This window comes from Cololabis saira, chromosome 6 (genome assembly GCF_033807715.1).
Source record: "Cololabis saira isolate AMF1-May2022 chromosome 6, fColSai1.1, whole genome shotgun sequence".
Taxonomy (NCBI): Eukaryota; Metazoa; Chordata; class Actinopteri; order Beloniformes; family Belonidae; genus Cololabis; species Cololabis saira.
Window position 1 is genome coordinate 2,424,029 of NC_084592.1, and position 22,904 is coordinate 2,446,932.

General features: G+C 46.5%; 1 protein-coding gene across 3 annotated transcripts in view; it reads left to right on the forward strand.

Moving 5' to 3' along the window:
• LOC133446310 (mast cell protease 1A-like) overlaps nt 1-22,828 on the forward strand; it is a 30,967-nt gene extending 8,139 nt beyond the window's left edge. For all 3 annotated transcript variants that reach the window (XM_061724321.1, XM_061724322.1, XM_061724320.1), the window contains exons 2-5: nt 13,265-13,412; nt 13,648-13,795; nt 21,642-21,902; nt 22,045-22,828. In XM_061724321.1, the coding sequence (XP_061580305.1) occupies nt 13,324-13,412; nt 13,648-13,795; nt 21,642-21,902; nt 22,045-22,197 (651 nt within the window). In that variant the 5' untranslated portion in view covers nt 13,265-13,323 and the 3' untranslated portion in view covers nt 22,198-22,828. The remainder of the gene's footprint in view (nt 1-13,264; nt 13,413-13,647; nt 13,796-21,641; nt 21,903-22,044) is intronic.
• The last annotated feature ends 76 nt before the right edge of the window (nt 22,829-22,904 follow it).

Genomic DNA, 22,904 nt, shown 5'->3' on the forward strand with positions numbered 1-22,904 from the left:
TCTGTTATTCAAATATATTAATACATTCATTAATATGCTATACTGTATTTTGTATATTGTATGTGTGTGTGTGTGTGTGTGTGTGTGTGTGTGTGTGTGTGTGTGTGTGTGTGTGTGTGTATATATATATATATATATGTGTGTGTGTGTGTGTGTGTGTATACCTGAAGTGTGACTACCTGCAGAACGTATTTTAGCATGAAAGCTTGCATATTTAACGTACATCAAGCATCCTGTATCATAGCTACATGTCTGCCGTTTGTAACAAAGCGAACCGCGTGAAAATCGGTTGAAAATCAAGTGAGTTATAGTTATTTTACTTATGCAGACACCTCCTTCCACAATAGAAGTGAACGCTCTAGAGTTAAAGCGATACCGATCCAAGATGGCGGCCACGCCCGACGTTCTCAGGCAGTCAATGCGGCGCCTCGACCAAGATGGCGGCCGCGCTGAACATCAGCCCCTCCCCCCGCGGGAGCTGCGCGCGCAAACTCCACTCAAATTCAAAAGTTATGGCAGAAAATCGGGACAACCAATCAGAAGAAGGGGAAAGAGAAAAGAAATGTGCGTCGTCACAGGACAGAGACGAACATTTTGATGTAAAAAAAACACAAAAATTGCTGACAAAAATTTTGGCATATCAAGCCAGGCTTGAACTCTCGACCTCTGGCAGCAAAGACCGCAATAATCTGGCTGAGCTAAGTCTCAGCTATTCCTTTTATTTGACCTACTGGCTTAGGACAGACCAACATAGCGATAAAATGTCTGGAACTTTTTTTTTCCTAATTTTTTAAATATTTGTAAGTTATAAATATTAGTAAAACCCTACTATTTAAATTATTACTTTTTCTGTAACCATTCTGCCAAGGTTGTAACCGGGCTGAGCCGGGAATATTTCTGAAGTCACCACATTACAGGGAGCTGATTGGTCGGGGGGCGGGGCCGTCATCACCCTACTCGCCACTGATTGGTCGGGGGGCGGCGCCGTCATCACCCTACTCGCCACTGATTGGTCGGGGGGCGGGGCCGCCATCACCCTACTCGCCACTGATTGGTCAGGGGGCGGGGCCGTCATCACCCTACTCGCCACCGATTGGTCGGGGGGCGGGGCCGCCATCACCCTACTCGCCACCGATTGGTCGGGGGGCGGGGCCGGAAGACGTTTGAATCAGGAAGCGGGAGTCAGCGCGAGAGCGACTGGCGGCTCGCGGCAATTTTATTATAAAAAAAGGACAACCAATCAGAAGAAGGGGCGGGGCTAATTCAGGCTAATGAAGGTCAAGGACTCCATAAAGAATCTGATGACACCACCCACGACTCTCTATGTCAAACCATTCAAAAGTTATAGCAGAAAATCGGGACAACCAATCAGAAGAAGGGGCGGGGCTAATTAAGGCCAACGAAGCTTAAGGACTCATTACAGAGTCCCATGACACCACCCACGACTCTCTATGTGAAACCATTCAAAAGTTATGGCAGAGAAAAGTATTCTAGGGGGCGCTGTTGAGCCGTTAGGCCACGCCCATTAATGGAAACCATGAAATATCACATTTATCGCCAGGCCTGGCTTGCATGCAAATTTTGGTGACTTTTGGAGAACTATCAAATATGGACCAATCAGATGAAGGGTGGGTGCGCTTTTTCGCGTCTAACGTCGCCACGGTAACACTTTTGAAAGAGAAAAGTAATGCGTGGTGTCGCACGATGGAGACGCACATTTTGGTGTATAACACACCTGGGTGCACGTTACGGTTCGGGCTGAATTAACTGCCGAAGGAATGGCATAAATTGCGCCAAAATTACACAATTAATTCAAAATGGCTGACTTCCTGTTCGGTTTCGGCCATGGCTCCAAGAGACTTTTCTTTAAGTTGCGACATGATACAGGTGTGTATCGATTTTCGTGCATGTACGTCAAACCGTATTGTGGGGCTTGAGGCACAAAGTTTTCCGGGGGGCGCTGTTGAGCCATTTTGCCACGCCCATTAATGCAAACCATGAAATATCAAATTTATCGCCAGGCCTGGCTTGCATGCCAAATTTGGTGCCTTTTGGGGAACTATCAAATATGGACCAATCAGATGAAGGGGGGGTGCGCTTGTTGGCGTCTAGCGTCACTACGGTAACACTTTCGAAAGAGAAAAGTAATGCGTGTAGTCGCAGGATGGAGACGCACATTTTGATGTATAACACATCTGGGTTCACGATACGGTTCGGGCTGAATTAACTCTCGAAGGAATGGCATATATTGCTCCAAAATTACGCAATTAATTCAGAATGTTCAAAATGGCCGACTTTCTGTTCGGTTTCGGCCATGGCGCCAAGAGACTTTTCTTTTAGTTGCGACATGATACAGGTGTGTACCGATTTTCGTTCATGTACGTCAAACCGTATTATGGGGCTTGAGGCACAAAGTTTTTTCTGTTGAACCAATCAGATGAAGGGTGGGCGCGCTTTTTGGCGTCTAGCGCCGCCACGGTAACGCTTTTGAAAGAGAAAAGTAATGCGTGTTGTCGCAGGATGGAGACGCACATTTTGATGTATAACACACTTGGGGGCACGTTACGGTTCGGGCTGAATTAACTTTCGAAGGAATGGCATAAATTTCGCCAAAATGACACGACTAATTCAAAATGGCCGACATCCTGTTCGGTTTCGGGCATGACTCCAAGAGACTTTTGTTTAAGTTGTCCCATGATACAGGTGTGTACTGATTTTCGTGCATGTACGTCAAATCGTATCGTGGGGCTTGAGGCACAAAGTTTTCTGGGGGGCGCTGTTGAGCCATTTTGCCACGCCCATTAATGCAAACCTTTAAATATCAAATTTTTCGCCAGGCCTGACTAGGGTGCAAAATTTGGTGACTTTTTGGGCATGTTAAGGGGGGCAAAAAGGCCTTCACTTTGTCAGGAAAATAATAATAATAATAATAATAAAAATTCCTGCAAATACAATAGGGCCTTCGCACTGAAGGTGCTCGGGCCCTAATTAAAGCTGCAAGCAGCGATGAACGGGCCCTCGCACTCACGTCCACCGACCCCATAAGCATATCAGAAATGACACCACCCACGACTCTCTATGTCAAACCATTCAAAAGTTATAGCAGAAAAAAGGAACAACCAATCAGAAGAAGGGGCGGGGCTAATTCAGGCCAATGAAGGTCAAGGACTCCATACAGAGTCTGATGACACCACCCACGACTCTATGTCAAACCATTCAAAAGTTATGGCAGAAAATCGGGACAACCAATCAGAAGAAGGGGCGGGGCTAATTCAGGCCAATTATGGTCAAGGACTCAATACCGAGTCCCATGACACCACCCACGACTCTTTATGTCAAACCATTCAAAAGTTATGGCAGAGAAAAGTATTCTAGGGGGCGCTGTTGAGCCGTTAGGCCACGCCCATTAATGCAAACCATGAAATATCAAATTTATCACCAGGCCTGGCTTGCATGCAAAATTTGGTGACTTTTGGAGAACTATCAAATATGTACCAATCAGATGAAGGGGACGCGCGCTTTTTCGCGTCTAGCGTCGCCACGGTAACACTTTTGAAAGAGAAAAGTAATGTGCGTCGTCGCAGGACAGAGACGCACATTTTGATGTAAAAAAAACACAAAAATTGCTGACAAAAAATTTCATCATAGGTACAGCAAGGCTCGAACTCTCAACTTCTGGCACCAAAGACCACAATGCTGTGGCTGAGCTATGTCTCAGCTATCCCTTTCACTTCGACTTACTGCCTTAAGAGAGACCAACATAGCGATAAAATGTCTGGAAATTTTTTTTCCTAATTTTTTAAATATTTGTAAGGTATAAATATTAGTAAAACACTACTATTTTTATTACTTTTTCTTTAACCATTCTACCGAGGTTCTAACCGGGCTGAGCACGGGTCTATTTCTGATGTCACCATATTACAGGGAGCTGATTGGTCGGGGAGCGGGTCGTCATCACCCTACTCGCCACTGATTGGTCGGGGAGCGGGGCCGTCATCACCCTACTCGCCACTGATTGGTTGGGGGGCGGGGCCATCATCACCCTACTCGCCACTGATTGGGCGGGGGCGGGGCCGTCATCACCCTACTCGCCACTGATTTGTCGGGGGCGGGGCCGTCATCACCCTACTCGCCACTGATTGGTCGGGGGGCGGGGCCAGCAGACGTTTGAATCAGGAAGAGGGACTCTCTATGTCTTTTTTTTTTTTTTTTTTTTTTTTTTTTTTTTTTCTTTTTTTAATATTTTTATCCCGGTTTTTTTCCCATTTTTACCACCCCGTGCTCCTACTTACTGACAGTCCTGTGCATTGCCATCCTCTACCAACCCCGGGAGGGCCCTGCACTGAGCTCAGGTCTCCTCCTTAACCTGAGGAGTGAGCAGGCCGCATCTTTTTCACCAGACAGGGTGGGGTTTCTCCGGCCGAACGTAGCGCGTGGAAGGATCACGTTATTCCGGCCGGATCCTCCCCACCCCATCTGGCGCCCCGGTTGGCCAGAGGGGGCATGTGTAGCCCAGGACTGTTTGCATGTTTTTGTGAGGGTAGCTCCCATTAGCTACCCAGGGGAACACGGGGAGAACATACAAACTCCACACAGAAAGATCCTTTCGCCAACCCCACCCATGGTGTGGGCACTGAAGTCATGGGGGAACTAACACGCACTTCAGCACCCACAGCGTCCCCGGCGGGAATCGAACCCAGGACCTTCTTGCTGTGAGACCGCTGCACTACCAGCTGCGCCACCGTGCCCCGGGGGGGGACTCTCTATGTCAAACCATTCCAAAGTTATAGCAGAAAATCGGGACAACCAATCAGAAGAAGGGGCGGGGCTAATTAAGGCCAACGAAGCTTAAGGACTCATTACAGAGTCCCATGACACCACCCGCGACTTCCTATGTCAAACCATTAAAAAGTTATAACAGAATAAAGGGACAACCAATCAGAAGAAGGGGCGGGGCTAATTCAGGCCAATGAAGGTCAAGGAGTCCATAAATAATCTGATGACACCACCCACGACTCTCTATGTCAAACCATTCCAAAGTTATAGCAGACAATCGGGACAACCAATCAGAAGAAGGGGCGGGGCTAATTAAGGCCAACGAAGCTTAAGGACTCATTACAGAGTCCCATGACACCACCCACGACTTCCTATGTCAAACCATTCAAAAGTTATGGCAGAGAAAAGTATTCTAGGGGGCGCTGTTGAGCCGTTAGGCCACGCCCATTAATGCAAACCATGAAATATCAAATTTATCGCCAAGTCTGTGTTGCATGCAAAATTTGGTGACTTTTGGGGAACTATCAAATATGGACCAATCAGATGAAGGGGGGTGCGCTTGTTGGCGTCTAGCGTCGCCACGGTAACACTTTCGAAAGAGAAAAGTAATGCGTGTAGTCGCAGGATGGAGACACATATTTTGATGTATAACACATCTGTGTTCACGTTACGGTTCGGGCTGAATTAATTCTCGAAGGAATGGCATAAATTTCGCCAAAATGACACAATTTATTCAAAATAGCCGACATCCTGTTCGGTTTCGGCCATGGCTCCAAGAGACTTTTCTTTAAGTTGTGCCATGATACAGGTGTGTACCGATTTTCGTGCATGTACGTCAAACCGTATTGTGGGGCTTGAGGCACAAAATTTTCCGGGGGGCGCTGTTGAGCCATTTTGCCACGCCCATTAATGCAAACCATGAAATATCAAATTTATTGCCAGGCATGGCTTGCATGCCAAATTTGGTGCCTTTTGGGGAACTATCAAATATGGACCAATCAGATGAAGGGGGGGTGCGCTTGTTGGCGTCTAGCGTCGCCACGGTAACACTTTCGAAAGCGAAAAGTAATGCGTGTAGTCGCAGGATGGAGACGCACATTTTGATGTATAACACATCTGGGTTCACGATACGGTTCGGGCTGAATTAACTCTCGAAGGAATGGCATATATTGCTCCAAAATTACGCAATTAATTCAGAATGTTCAAAATGGCCGACTTCCTGTTCGGTTTCGGCCATGGCGCCAAGAGACTTTTCTTTTAGTTGCGACATGATACAGGTGTGTACCGATTTTCGTTCATGTACGTCAAACCGTATTATGGGGCTTGAGGCACAAAGTTTTTTCTGTCGAACCAATCAGATGAAGGGTGGGCGCGCTTTTTGGCGTCTAGCGCCGCCACGGTAACGCTTTTGAAAGAGAAAAGTAATGCGTGTTGTCGCAGGATGGAGACGCACATTTTGATGTATAACACACTTGGGGGCACGTTACGGTTCGGGCTGAATTAACTTTCGAAGGAATGGCATACATTTCGCCAAAATGACACGACTAATTCAAAATGGCCGACATCCTGTTCGGTTTCGGGCATGACCCCAAGAGACTTTTGTTTAAGTTGTCCCATGATACAGGTGTGTACCGATTTTCGTGCATGTACGTCAAACCGTATCGTGGGGCTTGAGGCACAAAGTTTTCAAGGGGGCGCTGTTGAGCCATTTTGCCACGCCCATTAATGCAAACCTTTAAATATCAAATTTTTCGCCAGGCCTGACTAGGGTGCAAAATTTGGTGACTTTTTGGGCATGTTAAGGGGGGCAAAAAGGCCTTCACTTTGTCAGGAAAATAATAATAATAATAATAATAATAATAATAAAAATTCCTGCAAATACAATAGGGCCTTCGCTCTGAAGGTGCTCGGGCCCTAATTAAAGCTGCAAGCAGCAATGAACGGGCCCTCGCACTCACGTCAACCGCCCCCCATAAGCATATCAGAAATGACACCACCCACGACTTCCTATGTCAAACCCTTCAAAAGTTATAGCAGAAAAAAGGGACGACCAGTCAGAAGATGGGGCGGGGCTAATTCAGGGCAAAGAAGATCAAGGACTCATTACAGAGTCCCATGACACCACCCACGACTCTCTATGTCAAAACATTCAAAAGTTATAGCAGAAAATAGGGACAACCAATCAGAAAAAGGGACTGGGCTAATTGTCACCAATTATGGTCAAGGACTCAATGCCGAGTCCCATGACACCACCCACGACTCTCTATGTCAAACCTTTCAAAAGTTATGGCAGAAAAAAGTATTCTAGGGGGCGCTGTTGAGCCGTGAGGACACGCCCATTAATGCAAACCATGAAAAAAAAAATCTGATCACTCAAATGAACGACGATCATACAGTACAGCTGTATCTCATGGTCCAGAATGTATGATATTATATTAATCTATTATACCATATTATATTACATGTTGTTATTTCATATTAGCGTACCCAGTAATATAGCATATTGTATTATTGCATTGTATGTTGCTTCATTTCATATATTTTTGACTGTATTATATTGTAAAATTATATATCATAGCGATTGCATTATTATATAATTTCAATTTATAACACTAATATACAATTCCTCACACACACACTCCTTCCAAATGTTTCTTTTTTTTCTCCATTATGACAATTGTATGCTGTCATCCGTTATGTTTTTTGTTTTTAAGCTTGTTATGTCTGTTATTCAAATATATTAATACATTCATTAATATGCTATACTGTATTTTGTATATTGTATGTGTGTGTGTGTGTGTGTGTGTGTGTGTGTGTGTGTGTGTGTGTGTGTGTGTGTGTGTATATATATATATATATATGTGTGTGTGTGTGTGTGTGTGTATACCTGAAGTGTGACTACCTGCAGAACGTATTTTAGCATGAAAGCTTGCATATTTAACGTACATCAAGCATCCTGTATCATAGCTACATGTCTGCCGTTTGTAACAAAGCGAACCGCGTGAAAATCGGTTGAAAATCAAGTGAGTTATAGTTATTTTACTTATGCAGACACCTCCTTCCACAATAGAAGTGAACGCTCTAGAGTTAAAGCGATACCGATCCAAGATGGCGGCCACGCCCGACGTTCTCAGGCAGTCAATGCGGCGCCTCGACCAAGATGGCGGCCGCGCTGAACATCAGCCCCTCCCCCCGCGGGAGCTGCGCGCGCAAACTCCACTCAAATTCAAAAGTTATGGCAGAAAATCGGGACAACCAATCAGAAGAAGGGGAAAGAGAAAAGAAATGTGCGTCGTCACAGGACAGAGACGAACATTTTGATGTAAAAAAAACACAAAAATTGCTGACAAAAATTTTGGCATATCAAGCCAGGCTTGAACTCTCGACCTCTGGCAGCAAAGACCGCAATAATCTGGCTGAGCTAAGTCTCAGCTATTCCTTTTATTTGACCTACTGGCTTAGGACAGACCAACATAGCGATAAAATGTCTGGAACTTTTTTTTTCCTAATTTTTTAAATATTTGTAAGTTATAAATATTAGTAAAACCCTACTATTTAAATTATTACTTTTTCTGTAACCATTCTGCCAAGGTTGTAACCGGGCTGAGCCGGGAATATTTCTGAAGTCACCACATTACAGGGAGCTGATTGGTCGGGGGGCGGGGCCGTCATCACCCTACTCGCCACTGATTGGTCGGGGGGCGGCGCCGTCATCACCCTACTCGCCACTGATTGGTCGGGGGGCGGGGCCGCCATCACCCTACTCGCCACTGATTGGTCAGGGGGCGGGGCCGTCATCACCCTACTCGCCACCGATTGGTCGGGGGGCGGGGCCGCCATCACCCTACTCGCCACCGATTGGTCGGGGGGCGGGGCCGGAAGACGTTTGAATCAGGAAGCGGGAGTCAGCGCGAGAGCGACTGGCGGCTCGCGGCAATTTTATTATAAAAAAAGGACAACCAATCAGAAGAAGGGGCGGGGCTAATTCAGGCTAATGAAGGTCAAGGACTCCATAAAGAATCTGATGACACCACCCACGACTCTCTATGTCAAACCATTCAAAAGTTATAGCAGAAAATCGGGACAACCAATCAGAAGAAGGGGCGGGGCTAATTAAGGCCAACGAAGCTTAAGGACTCATTACAGAGTCCCATGACACCACCCACGACTCTCTATGTGAAACCATTCAAAAGTTATGGCAGAGAAAAGTATTCTAGGGGGCGCTGTTGAGCCGTTAGGCCACGCCCATTAATGGAAACCATGAAATATCACATTTATCGCCAGGCCTGGCTTGCATGCAAATTTTGGTGACTTTTGGAGAACTATCAAATATGGACCAATCAGATGAAGGGTGGGTGCGCTTTTTCGCGTCTAACGTCGCCACGGTAACACTTTTGAAAGAGAAAAGTAATGCGTGGTGTCGCACGATGGAGACGCACATTTTGGTGTATAACACACCTGGGTGCACGTTACGGTTCGGGCTGAATTAACTGCCGAAGGAATGGCATAAATTGCGCCAAAATTACACAATTAATTCAAAATGGCTGACTTCCTGTTCGGTTTCGGCCATGGCTCCAAGAGACTTTTCTTTAAGTTGCGACATGATACAGGTGTGTATCGATTTTCGTGCATGTACGTCAAACCGTATTGTGGGGCTTGAGGCACAAAGTTTTCCGGGGGGCGCTGTTGAGCCATTTTGCCACGCCCATTAATGCAAACCATGAAATATCAAATTTATCGCCAGGCCTGGCTTGCATGCCAAATTTGGTGCCTTTTGGGGAACTATCAAATATGGACCAATCAGATGAAGGGGGGGTGCGCTTGTTGGCGTCTAGCGTCACTACGGTAACACTTTCGAAAGAGAAAAGTAATGCGTGTAGTCGCAGGATGGAGACGCACATTTTGATGTATAACACATCTGGGTTCACGATACGGTTCGGGCTGAATTAACTCTCGAAGGAATGGCATATATTGCTCCAAAATTACGCAATTAATTCAGAATGTTCAAAATGGCCGACTTTCTGTTCGGTTTCGGCCATGGCGCCAAGAGACTTTTCTTTTAGTTGCGACATGATACAGGTGTGTACCGATTTTCGTTCATGTACGTCAAACCGTATTATGGGGCTTGAGGCACAAAGTTTTTTCTGTTGAACCAATCAGATGAAGGGTGGGCGCGCTTTTTGGCGTCTAGCGCCGCCACGGTAACGCTTTTGAAAGAGAAAAGTAATGCGTGTTGTCGCAGGATGGAGACGCACATTTTGATGTATAACACACTTGGGGGCACGTTACGGTTCGGGCTGAATTAACTTTCGAAGGAATGGCATAAATTTCGCCAAAATGACACGACTAATTCAAAATGGCCGACATCCTGTTCGGTTTCGGGCATGACTCCAAGAGACTTTTGTTTAAGTTGTCCCATGATACAGGTGTGTACTGATTTTCGTGCATGTACGTCAAATCGTATCGTGGGGCTTGAGGCACAAAGTTTTCTGGGGGGCGCTGTTGAGCCATTTTGCCACGCCCATTAATGCAAACCTTTAAATATCAAATTTTTCGCCAGGCCTGACTAGGGTGCAAAATTTGGTGACTTTTTGGGCATGTTAAGGGGGGCAAAAAGGCCTTCACTTTGTCAGGAAAATAATAATAATAATTAAAGCTGCAAGCAGCGATGAACGGGCCCTCGCACTCACGGCCACCCATGACACCACCCACGACTCTTTATGTCAAACCATTCAAAAGTTATGGCACAGAAAAGTATTCTAGGGGGCGCTGTTGAGCCGTTAGGCCACGCCCATTAATGCAAACCATGAAATATCAAATTTATCGCCAAGCCTGGCTTGCATGTAAAATTTGGTGACTTTTGGAGAACTATCAAATATGGACCAATCAGATGAAGGGGACGCGCGCTTTTTCGCGTCTAGCGTCGTCACGGTAACAATTTTTTAAGTAAGGCGCGTAGTCGCAAGATGAAGACGCACATTTTGAGGTATAACACACCTGGGTGCACGTTACGGTTCGGGCCGTATTAATTGCCGAAGGAATGGCATAAATTGCGCCAAAATTACACAATAAATTAAAAATGGCTGACTTCCTGTTCGGTTTCGGCCATGGCGCCAAGAGACTTTTCTTTAAGTTGCAACATGATGCAGGTGTGTACCGATTTTCATGCATGTACGTCTAACCGTATTGTGGGGCTTGAGGCACAAAGTTTTCCGGGGGGCGCTGTTGAGCCATTTTGCCACGCCCATTAATGTACACCATAAAATATCAAATTTATCGCCAGGCCTGCCTTGCATGCAAAATTTGGTGACTTTTGGGGAACTATCAAATATGGACCAATCAGATGAAGGGGGGCGCGCTTTTCGCCGTCTAGCGTCGCCACGTTAACACTTTTGAAAGAGAAAAGTAATGCGCGTAGTCGCAGGATAGAGACGCACATTTTGATGTATAACACACCTGGGTGCACGTTACGGTTCGGGCCTTATTAATTCTCGAAGGAATGGCTCATTTTGCTCCAAAATTACGCGATTAATTCAGAATGTTTAAAATGGCCAACTTCCTGTTTGGTTTCGGCCATGGCGCCAAGAGACTTTTCTTTAAGTTGCGACATGATACAGGTGTGTACCGATTTTCGTTCATGTACGTCACACCGTATTCTGGGGCTTGAGGCGCAAAGTTTTTTCGGTCTGAACCAACCAGATGAAGGGTGGGCGCGCTTTTTGGCGTCTAGCGTCGCCACGGTAACGCTTTTGAAAGAGAAAAGTAATGCGTGTTGTCGCAGGATGGAGACGCACATTTTGATGTATAACACACTTGGGGGCCCGTTACGGTTCGGGCCGTATTAACTGCCGAAGGAATGGCATAAATTGCGCCAAAGTGACACGATTAATTCAAAATGGCTGACTTCCTGTTCGGTTTCGGCCATGTCGCCAAGAGACTTTTCTTTAAGTTGTGTACTGATACAGGTGTGTAGCGATTTTCGTGCATGTACGTCAAACCGTATTGTGGGGCTTGAGTCACAAAGTTTTCCGGGGGGCGCTGTTGAGCCATTTTGCCACGCCCATTAATGCAAACCATTAAATATAAAATTTTTCGCCAGGCCTGACTTGCATGCAAAATTTGGTGACTTTTTGGGCACGTTTAGGGGGGCAAAAAGGCCCTCCTTTCGTCAGAAGAAAAAAGAAAGAAAAAAAATTCCTACAGATACAATAGGGCCTTCGCACTGAAGGTGCTCGGGCCCTAATAATAATAAAAATTCCTGCAAATACAATAGGGCCTTCGCACTGAAGGTGCTCGGGCCCTAATAATAATAATAATAATAATAAAAATTCCTGCAAATACAATAGGGCCTTCGCACTGAAGGTGCTCGGGCCCTAATAAAGGCTTTCTATTCTATTCTATTCTATTCTATTTTATTGTTCTAAATTCCAAAACGGCTTAGCGCCGCATTATTTGCAAGACCTGATAGTGCCTTATGTTCCTGGCAGAGCTCTCCGTTCTCAGGGTGCAGGTTTACTTGTAGTTCCTAGAGTATCTAAATGTAGATTTGGAGGGCGGGCGTTCTGCTATCAGGCACCACTACTATGGAACCAACTTCCAATCTGGGTTAAGGAGGCTGACACCACGTCCACCTTTAAAACTAAACTTAAAACCTTTCTGTTTAATAAAGCCTATAGTTAGTGTTTAGTAAACCTCTAGTTAGTGTTAGTAAACCTCTAGTTAGTGTAAACTCTAGTGTGTTAGAGTCAGTAGTCATAGTTGCGGCTATAGAACAAGACTATAATAGTTAGTCTCAAATATAGCTTCGTGGTAGATATGCTGCTATAGGCCTATGCTGCAGGGGGGACCGACATGATCCACTGGGCGGTGAACATCACCCTTCTTCTCTTCTCCTCTTCCCTTCCTCTCTTCTCCTTTTCCATTTTTATTTATTATAAGTATCTCATAGCCATCATCGCTCCTGTAGTTTCTTGTGCTGGCCCCCTTTTTTCTCTTTTGTGCATGTTTGCAGGCCGGAGCTTCGTGCAGATCCCCCAACCGCCCCCCCCGCCCCCCTTTTTCCTTGCCACTGTTTGGCTTAAGGCTTTTCTCCCACTAGGGGAGTTTTTACATGCCATTGTTTATGTAATAATTGCTCGGGGGTTTATGTTCATGTTCTGGGTCTCTGGAAAGCGTCTACAGATCAACTTCTGTTGTATTAGACACTATACAAATAACATTGAATTGAATTGAATTAAATTGAATTGCATTCAAACACTTTTTATTTGATTGAAATACATTTTTTTGATTGAAGTGAATTTTTTTTTAATTGAAAATATATTTTTTAATTGAAGCAATGTTTTTTTGATTGAATAATTAAGAAACAAATATACCTTCATATTTTTATAGATTGTATTTTTCTGTTGTGCCGTTAGAAGTTGATAAGTAGAAGCTGGAAAGCATTTGGTTCAGATCTGTGGAATGATGTGACGTTTGCCTTTTATAAAAGGGGCTACGGAGAGTGGCATTTTTGGCGGCAGGGTATCAAAGCCCCATTCCAAGCCATACATGGCATCCCTCCAGTTTGGACAGCACCATTCCTGTGGCGGGGTACTTATTAGGGAGGACTATGTTCTGACTGCAGCACACTGCAAATTGTGAGTATGTTTTACAGCATCAGAGAACTACAGAGCAACTTTCTTTGGACATTTCAATTAATATCCAATAAGTAAAAGCTCATTGATTATTCTTTAAGCTACAGTTCACATTGAAAACCATCTATTTCCTAAAGATTTGCATAAAATGACTTTGTATTATAAGGTGCTGATCTGTACTCGTTAGATGTTCTCTGAATAGTTCAGCATGAACCAACTATTTGTTCTCATTCTTTAGTTCATCAAATTACCCCATGACCGTGGTGCTCGGAGCCCACAACATCAGCAAGAGAGAGAAAAGTCAGCAACGGATCGACGTGGCAAAGTACCACAAGCATCCAGCCTATACAGAAGGATCATATGATTGGGACATTATGCTGCTTAAGGTAGGGTCAGACTGAGAACACCTTGGTCAGTCAAGTATGTGGCTGATTCATACTAGCATGACGGTAAACCCTACTAACTCTCCCGCTACTCAAGAACTCATACAAATGAATTAACAGTGAACCTTTTCATGAACTCCAAACAAATGTAGAAGAACTACGAGGAAAAAGTATATAAGGCCCTTCTGAAGAGCAATTTAGATTGCAACATCATTTATAACTACCAACCTGTATTCAACTTACCATTCTTAAGTAAAATGAGAGAAAAACATGTTTTTATCCAATTAAATACATTTTTAAATAATACCATTACTTTTTCATGTGTACATGTTGCCACTTGGCAACATGTATGGTTATTATGGTAAAAAAAACACCAAGGACCGTTACGTGCCCGGATCGGCGTCACCGGGGCCCCTCGAAGGCGAGCGCCTGGTGGCCGGGTCTTTGCCCGTGGGACCCGGCCGGGCTCAGCCCGAAATGGCGACGTGGGCCCGCCTTCCTGTAGGCCCAACACCCGCAGGAAGGACCGTGATGAGCTGGTGCCATGTGATCTGGGTAGCAGTCGTGGCGGGGCCTCGACGACCCAATCCCTGGACTAAAACCCTCGCAGTGGGGACATGGAATGTCACCTCGCTGGGGGGGGAGGAGCCGGAGCTTGTGCGTGAGGTTGAGAGATACTGCCTAGAGATAGTCGGGCTCACCTCCACACATAGCTTGGGCTCTGGAACCCAGCTCCTTGAAGGGGGCTGGACCCTCCACTACTCTGGAGTTGCCCAGGGTGAGAGGCGGCGGGCTGGTGTGGGCTTGTTTATAGCGTCTCAGCTAGGCCGCCATGTGTTGGAGTTTACCCCGGTGAACGAGAGGGTCGCTTCCCTGCGCCTTCGGGTCGGGAAAAGGTCTCTCACTGTTGTTTGTGCCTACGGGCCGAACAGCAGTGCGGAGTACACGGCCTTCTTGGGGTCCCTGGGAGGGGTACTGGATAGTGCTCCAACTGGGGACTCCATTGTTCTACTGGGGGACTTCAACGCTCACGTGGGCAATGACAGTGATACCTGGAGAGGCGTGATTGGGAGGAACGGCCTCCCCGATCTGAACCTGAGCGGTGTTTTGTTGTTGGACTTCTGTGCTAGTCACGGTTTGTCCATAACGAACACCATATTCAAGCATAAGGGTGTCCATCAGTGCACGTGGCACCAGGACACCCTAGGCCGGAGGTCAATGATCGACTTTGTTGTTGTTTCATCTGACCTTCAGCTGCATGTCTTGGACACTCAGGTAAAGAGAGGGGCTGAGCTGTCAACTGATCACCACCTGGTGGTGAGTTGGATGCGCTGGCGGAGGAGGAGGTTGGACAGACCGGGCAGACCCAAACGGATTGTGAGGGTCTGTTGGGAACGTCTGGCTGAGCCCTCTGTCAGGGACATCTTCAACTCCCACCTCCGGGAGAGCTTCTCTCAGATCCCGGGGAAGGTGGGGGACATCGAGTCCGAGTGGACCATGTTCTCTGTCTCCATTGTCAATGCGGCGGCTCAAAGTTGTGGACGCAAGGTCTCCGGTGCCTGTCGTGTGTGGCAATCCTAGAACCCGGTGGTGGACAGCGGAAGTACAGGATGCCGTCAGACTGAAGAAGGAGTCCTACCGGGCTATGTTGGCCTGTGGGACTCCTGACGCAGTAGATGGGTACCGGCAGGCCAAGCTAGCCGCGGCTCGGGCAGTCCTGGAGGCAAACCCTCCGGTCCGGGAGGAGTTCGGAGAGGCCATGGAGGAAGACTTTCGGTCGGCCTCGAGGAAATTCTGGTGGACCGTTCGGTGCCTCAGAAGGGGGAAGCAGTACTCTGACGGCACCATTTATGGTGTGGGTGGGGAGCTGTTGACCTCGACTGGGGACATCGTCGGACAGTGGAAGGAATACTTCGAGGATCTCCTCAACCCGACTGACATGCCTTCCACTGAGGAAGCAGAGGGTGAGGACTCGGGGACGTGCTCATCCATCACCCAAGCCGAGGTCACTGAGGTAGTTCGTAAGCTCCTCAGTGGCAGGGCACCGGGGGTGGATGAGATTCGCCCTGAGTACCTCAAGTCTCTGGATGTCGTGGGGCTGTCTTGGTTGACACGCCTCTGCGCAGGGGCGTCGCCAGGTGTAATCCCTTATGGGTTCTGAGCCCAAAGGGGCCCCCGCATAGCGGAGGCCTAAAATTTTGCGCAAAATTCTTGGGATCTTACGGGTCGGATTTGCATGACTTTAAGTCGTTTAGAAACAGATTGACAGCCACAAGCAGCTTCAATGATTATAACAAAAAAGACCATTCCAGTGTTTTAAACATTATTCAAACAATCAATCAACAGAACACCCAAAAAACGTGGATACTGGGGTTCACGTGATACAAAGACAGTCAAACTATAATAATTTATTATGTCTCACTCACCTAGTCCTGCTCCTTGTTCAGTGATTTGGTCTGTAGGACAACTTGGTTTGTGTTGTTGTTTGTGGAGGACAAGTGTTAGTATCAATGTGTGGCGGTGCAGGCGGCCTCGCCGTTTTAAAAAATGTGCTCACTGAGACACACTTGGCAGCAGCAGCCTGGACATCTCTCTTTTTTCTATCTTTTCGTTTCTGTGCTCCTGATTTCTTCTGTTTTGTTTTAGCCTCCGCCTTCCCCATCGTCGCTCTTTCTTTCCCAACTTTCCTTCCTTGTAACCAGTGTTGCCAACTCCGCAGTAAGGAAAGTCGCTATCGGCTGTCCCAAAAGTCGCTAGAAGTCACTAAATGACGTCATCGCCTAATTTGCAATTTGCATATAACTGTAATGGACGCTGTAGGAGAGGAATAACGTCTTGGGAGAGACAAAATTGAGTAAAAAACACCTTAAATATGTTTAGAACTACAAATGTACAAAAATAATTTCAACATTAACAACATTTAATGATTTCAATGCTTTGTCTAGATCCACATTACACACATCAGTTTTGTCCTGTATTGTTAAATGTTATAACAGCAAATTTAATCAAAAGATTGTTACGTAGGGTGAAATTGCTAGCTCTACAACCAACCCTCCTCCTTTATCCGGGCTTGGGACCGGCAAAGTGACCCAAAAGACGCACTCTGGCAGAGATACTTAGGTTTTTTTTTTTTTTCAGTTTTTTTTTTTTTCAGTTTTTTGTTATTTGTTTTTTTTTTAGGGGGGTTTGTTTAGTTTTCGTTTATAACTTAATACTCCACTTACCTTTAGTAGCCTACAAGTCACAGTAAACCATGAACATAATTTGCAACATGTTTAACATTTTTTTGTATAGACGGTTTTAACTTGACAACATTAACAATCTAAATGGACCAAAAAGAGACAACAGAAAAAAACTGTCAGTGGCAAAGAAAATGATAACTAGTTTGGCCCTAATTCAGGTTCATTGTTTTTTACAGGTTCCTCGGCCTCCACACACACACACGCTGTCTCTGCGTTGATTTAACGCGGAACCATAAATCAGGCTTTACCCATTCATTTATGTGCGCTCGGCGCAGAGCGGAGCTCAGCGGCGGACGAGAGGCCGCCTGCCGCAGAGTTTGAGCTGGAACATTGTCTCCAAAACACCAGATAAGTCTCCAATAACACCAGAAAAAGTCGCTAGATTTGTCGCTAGTCGCTTTTTTTAAAAAAAGTCGCTATAGGGGTCTGAAAAGTTGCTAAATCTAGCGACAAAGTCGCTAAGTTGGCAACACTGCTTGTAACTGAGTGACGACGTCACTTCCTTTTCAACTGTGAGCACGCTACCGGATGTTTTGATGCTGCAGGCACAGAGAGGACGTAATGCCAAAATAAAAGCCTCGAGCGAGTCGAGCCTCGTCGTGAGGGGAGACGGCCCCTTAGGGCAGAGGGGGGGCCCTCTACTTTGAAATGTTGTTGATATTGGGTTTTTATAACCCGGAAACCCGCGCTAGCGTCGCTACTGCCTCTGCGACATTGCATGGAGGAAGGGGACAGTACCGCTGGAGTGGCAAAACCGGGGTGGTGGTCCCTCTTTTTAAAAAGGGGGGCCGGAGAATGTTTTCCAACTATAGGGGGATCACACTTCTCAGCCTCCCCGGGAAAGTCTACGCCAGGGTACTGGAGAGGAGAATACGGCCGATAGTTGAACCTCGAATTCAGGAGGAACAATGCGGTTTTCGTCCAGGTCGCGGAACACTGGACCAGCTCTACACCCTCCACAGGGTGCTCGAGGGTTCATGGGAAGTCTACATGTGTTTTGTGGATCTGGAGAAGGCATTTGACCGTGTCCCTCATGCCATTCTGTGGGGGGTCAGTGAGTATGGAGTCCGGGGCCCTCTATTAAGGGCTGTCCGGTCTCTTTATGATCGGAGCAGGAGTCTGGTTCACATTGCCGGCAGTAGATCAGACTTGTTCCCGGTGCATGTTGGACTCCGGCAGGGCTGCCCTTTGTCACCGGTCCTGTTCATAGTTTTTATGGACAGGATTTCTAGGCGCAGCCAGGGGCCGGAGGGGATCCGGTTTGGGAACCACAGGATTTCGTCTCTGCTTTTTGCGGATGACGTTGTCCTGTTGGCTTCATCAGAGCGGGACCTTCAGCATGTGCTGGGGCGGTTTGAGGCCGAGTGCGACGCGGCGGGGATGAGAATCAGCACCTCCAAAACCGAGGCCATGGTTCTCCATCGGGAAAGGGTGGCATGCCTTCTCCGGGTGGGTGGAGAAATCCTGCCTAAGGTGGAGGAGTTCAAGTATCTCGGGGTCTTGTTCACGAGTGAGGGAAAGATGGAGCGGGAGATTGACAGACGGATCGGTGCAGCGTCTGCAGTTATGCGGTCGATGTACCGGACCGCCGTGGTGAAGAAGGAGCTGAGTGGAAAGGCGAAGCTCTCGATTTACCGGTCAATCTACCCTCACCTATGGTCATGAACTTTGGGTAATGACTGAAAGGACAAGATCGCGGATACAAGCGGCCGAGATGAGTTTCCTCCGCAGGGTGGCTGGACGCTCCCTTAGAGATGAGTTTCCTCTGCAGGGTGGCTGGACGCTCCCTTAGAGATGAGTTTCCTCCGCAGGGTGGCTGGACGATCCCTTAGAGATGAGTTTCCTCCGCAGGGTGGCTGGACGCTCCCTTAGAGATAGGGTGAGGAGTTCGGTCACCCGGGAGGAGCTCGGAGTCGAGCCGCTGCTCCTTCCAGTGGTGTAAAGTAACGAAGTACAAGTACTTTGTTACTGTACTTAAGTAAGATTTTTGAGAATTTGTACTTTTATTGATACTTTCATTTTTGTGTACTTTTACTTTTACTTTGTTACATTTTCAAGGAAAAAATCGTACTTTTAATCCGCTATATTTAAAATTGGACACGTCGTTACTCGCTACAAATTAAAATCTTATATTAAATGAAAATGTAGGCTATTGCCGACTACACCGACACAGAGCTACGGCGTAGGGTACGCGGCGACGCACACCCTACGCCGTAGCCTACGGCGTAGGGTGTGCGTCGATTTAACGCGGAACCATAAGGCGGACGTAATTGAGGCCACCATGAAAAATTAAGCGGGAAGGGGGGCGCGTGAATTGCCCGTGATTGCCCGGCGGCGGCTCCGTGACGAGACACCTGGGGCGGGCGGGGTGACTCGGCCTCCATACCGAGGAGGGGGAGCAGCGCCGCAGAGGCAGGCCGGAGGAACCGCCGTCGCGTCGAGGACCGACGAGGACCGACGAGGACCGAGCGGCAGCCGACGCGTGTCCATGGGCACCATTCTTTCATTGCACCCCTTCTAAGGTGGTTTTGGCATTTAAAAGTTCAATCAGTTCAAGAGTCTCATCCTCCTTCAGCTGGGGTTGCTTAATTTTGTCACTGTTTGCTACAGGCTGGGGGTGGACCTGTCAGCAGGGCGAATGGGGTACAGCAGCAGTGATGAGCAAAGGGAGAAATTAGAATGGGGTAATAGAGACAAACGCTAAAGGGGTCAGAATAATATCAGCATTATTTAGAGTTGTAAGCAAATTCTTGGAATAAAGCCACTTTCGACAGCATGACAATGTTGGGACTTCATTTCTATGCAATCCTTTTGAAAATAATTTTGTACTTTGAATTTTGTACTTAAGTACATTTTACACCATGTACTTTTGGTACTTTATTATATTTAATTTGAGGTACTTTTATACTTTTACTTAAGTAATGTTCTTAATGGGTACTTTTTACTTTTACTTAAGTTATTTTCAAGCAGAAAATCTGTACTTTTACTTAAGTACAATATTTTTGTACTTTTTCCACCTCTGGCTCCTTCACATTGAGAGGAGTCAGCTGAGGTGGCTTGGGCATCTGCACCGGATGCCTCCTGGACGCCTCCCTAGGGAGGTGTTCCAGGCATGTCCCTCCTCCCTAGGGAGGTGTTCCAGGCATGTCCCTCCTCCCTAGGGAGGTGTTCCAGGCATGTCCCTCCTCCCTAGGGAGGTGTTCCAGGCATGTCCCTCCTCCCTAGGGAGATGTTCACTGTATGTGTGGCTATGTGTGTGTGTGTATATGTATGTGTGGCTATGTGTGTGTGTGTGTTTGTGTGTGTATGTATATGTCTGTGTGGCTATGTGTGTGTTTATGTATGTGTGGCTATGTTTGTGTATGTATATGTCTGTGTGGCTATGTGTGTGTATATGTATGTTTGGCTATGTGTATGTATGTGTGTATTTATCTGTGTGGTTATGTGTGTGTATGTGTGTGGCTATATGTGTGTATGTGTATGGGTATGTATGTGTGTATGTATATGTGTGTGTGTGTGTGTGTGTGTGTGTGTGTGTGTGTGTGTGTGTGTGTGTGTGTGTGTGTGTGTGTAATAATCCTATCAAAGCTCCACCTGAAGTGTATCTATAGTGGGGGAGGGGGGGGGCAACCCCGCCACCGGCGAGACCAGAGGCCGACAAGGAAGAACCCGGAACCCAGGCCACCGGCCACCCCACAGAGGGGAGAAGAGGGCGGGAGGAAACCCACCGCCAGCGAGGCCCGTCCCCCCCCAGCGGTGGCCGAGGAGACCCGCGGGCGGGGCCCCCCACGACACGGGAAGAAGCAGCCAGAGAACCCATGGCGGCGGACCGCGACCAAGGGAATCCCTGGCCACCCGGTCCGGGCCGGACACGTGGCCAGGAGGCCCTCACCTTCCAGGCAAACGACCCCCACCCGGCGAGGGGGCCAGCCTGCCCGGAGAGACAGTGCACCCGCCCCCACAAAAGCTGCCCTCCAATACCAGAGGGGCGCCCCGCCGTGGAGGCAGCGGGGGGGACCGGAGACGGGCCCGGATAGAGGGAACCCCCCAACAGGGAGGGGGGACCGGAGACGGGCCCGGAGAGAGGGAACCCCCCAACAGGGCGCCACCCGCGCAGGCCCGACAATGTATTTTTTTACTTTTAAATGTAGTGAAGTAAAAGTACGTAAGTAAACTACAAATCCTCAAAAAAACTACTTAAGTAGTGTAACGAAGTACATCTACTTTGTTACTATACACCACAAGCCGTGGTGATGCCCTCACTGGTTATTGGTGGGGGGCGCCTGGTGTGGATAGATACCCAAGATATAGTTCCTCACCTCAGTGTCAAGCCAGGGATTTATTTATGATGTTTTTACTTTCATGATGTTTATGATTATAGTTTATTGTCTATGTGGGGGAAGGGGGGGGGGGGGGTATATGTGTGCTGTGTAAGTATTCAAGTGAGGATGTGTGTGAAAATGACTAGATGTGTGTTTTTAACCATGACTGTGAAGTTTTTCTACATTAAATGTTGATTGTATTATGTAAAGCACTTTGCGTTACTACTGTATGAAAAGTGCTTTATAAATAAAGTTTAATTTGATATTGTCTCTCCCCATTTACAGCTAAGAGAAAACGCCACTATCAACAAATTCGTTAAGGCCATCGGGTTACCTAGGAAGGAGGGAAGAGTCCCTGCCAACGTTGCCTGTGTGGTTGCTGGCTGGGGTAAAACCGGAGCCAACAAGCCTTCGTCTGTGCTGCTGAAGGAGGCCAAGGAGAAGATCCAGTTCAGCGTTGAGTGCAAAAATAAGTGGAAGCAATATTTCAATTCCAAAAATATGATTTGCACCACTTTCGATAAGAAAAATGGAGGAATATGCCAGGTAATCAAGCGATTCAGGCAGCGCAACAGAACCTACGCAGCAAAGCACTTCACAAAAGAACATGTGAAACAGATTTTTATTCATGGAAAACAAGTTCAGTCTTCTTGCAGGTTTGCAATCAGCTGTGTCTGCTCTTCCCCAGGGGGATTCCGGGGGACCCCTCATCTGCAACTCCAAGCCTCAAGGCATCACTGCGTTTACGGTAGATGAAGCTTGTGACGATCCCAATTATCCCCACGTCTTCACTAAAATCCATGCCTTTCTCCCCTGGATTAAGGACGTGATGCGGGAATGAGCTTTTTTTTTTTAAAAGGCTTAATTTCCTCATGAACCTGGAACTTCATACCAACTGAGATTAGAAACCAATCAAATTATGCTTCTTTTAAATTTTATCTAAAAAAGTGGTTAATTAGTGGCCAAGGCTGTCAACATTAAATTTTAGTGCTTCATTTTCCTGGCTTGTTGCCTATTAGTTTGTCTAGTTACACTGTTGCTTTTTGTGCATGGCTTTTTATTCTGTGTTTAGTGCTTTTGTTTTGTTAGTTTTTGGCCTGTTAGTGCGTTATTGTGTCTCGTGTTATTAATGTTGATGTTTCTGTTGCTGCTTCATGTTGTTTCTGTTTTCCTTTGTAGCAATTGTCTGTTGTTGAGCTTATGTTAACCTGTGTGTGTATGTATTTTAGCTTAGTCTCTTACCTTTTAATCTTTATTCTGATGTAGCTTTCTTATTTGGAAATGTTTTATTGATTATATCTTAATAATTTTTCTTTTAGGTTGACTATTTTACACTAGTCCAGGGACAGCAGATGCAAAATAGCCTTTTTGGCTAATTCTGGCATATTTTACATTTGTTTAAATCTATTAATAATGTGCATTGTTCCTGATAACTAAACCTTTAAATAATAAATAAATGAAATATAAATGCGTATGTGTAAAAAATGTTGAATTTTTGGTGAAATTCTTTCTTTATACGTTTTGCATGTAAAAGATTTTTTTTTTTTT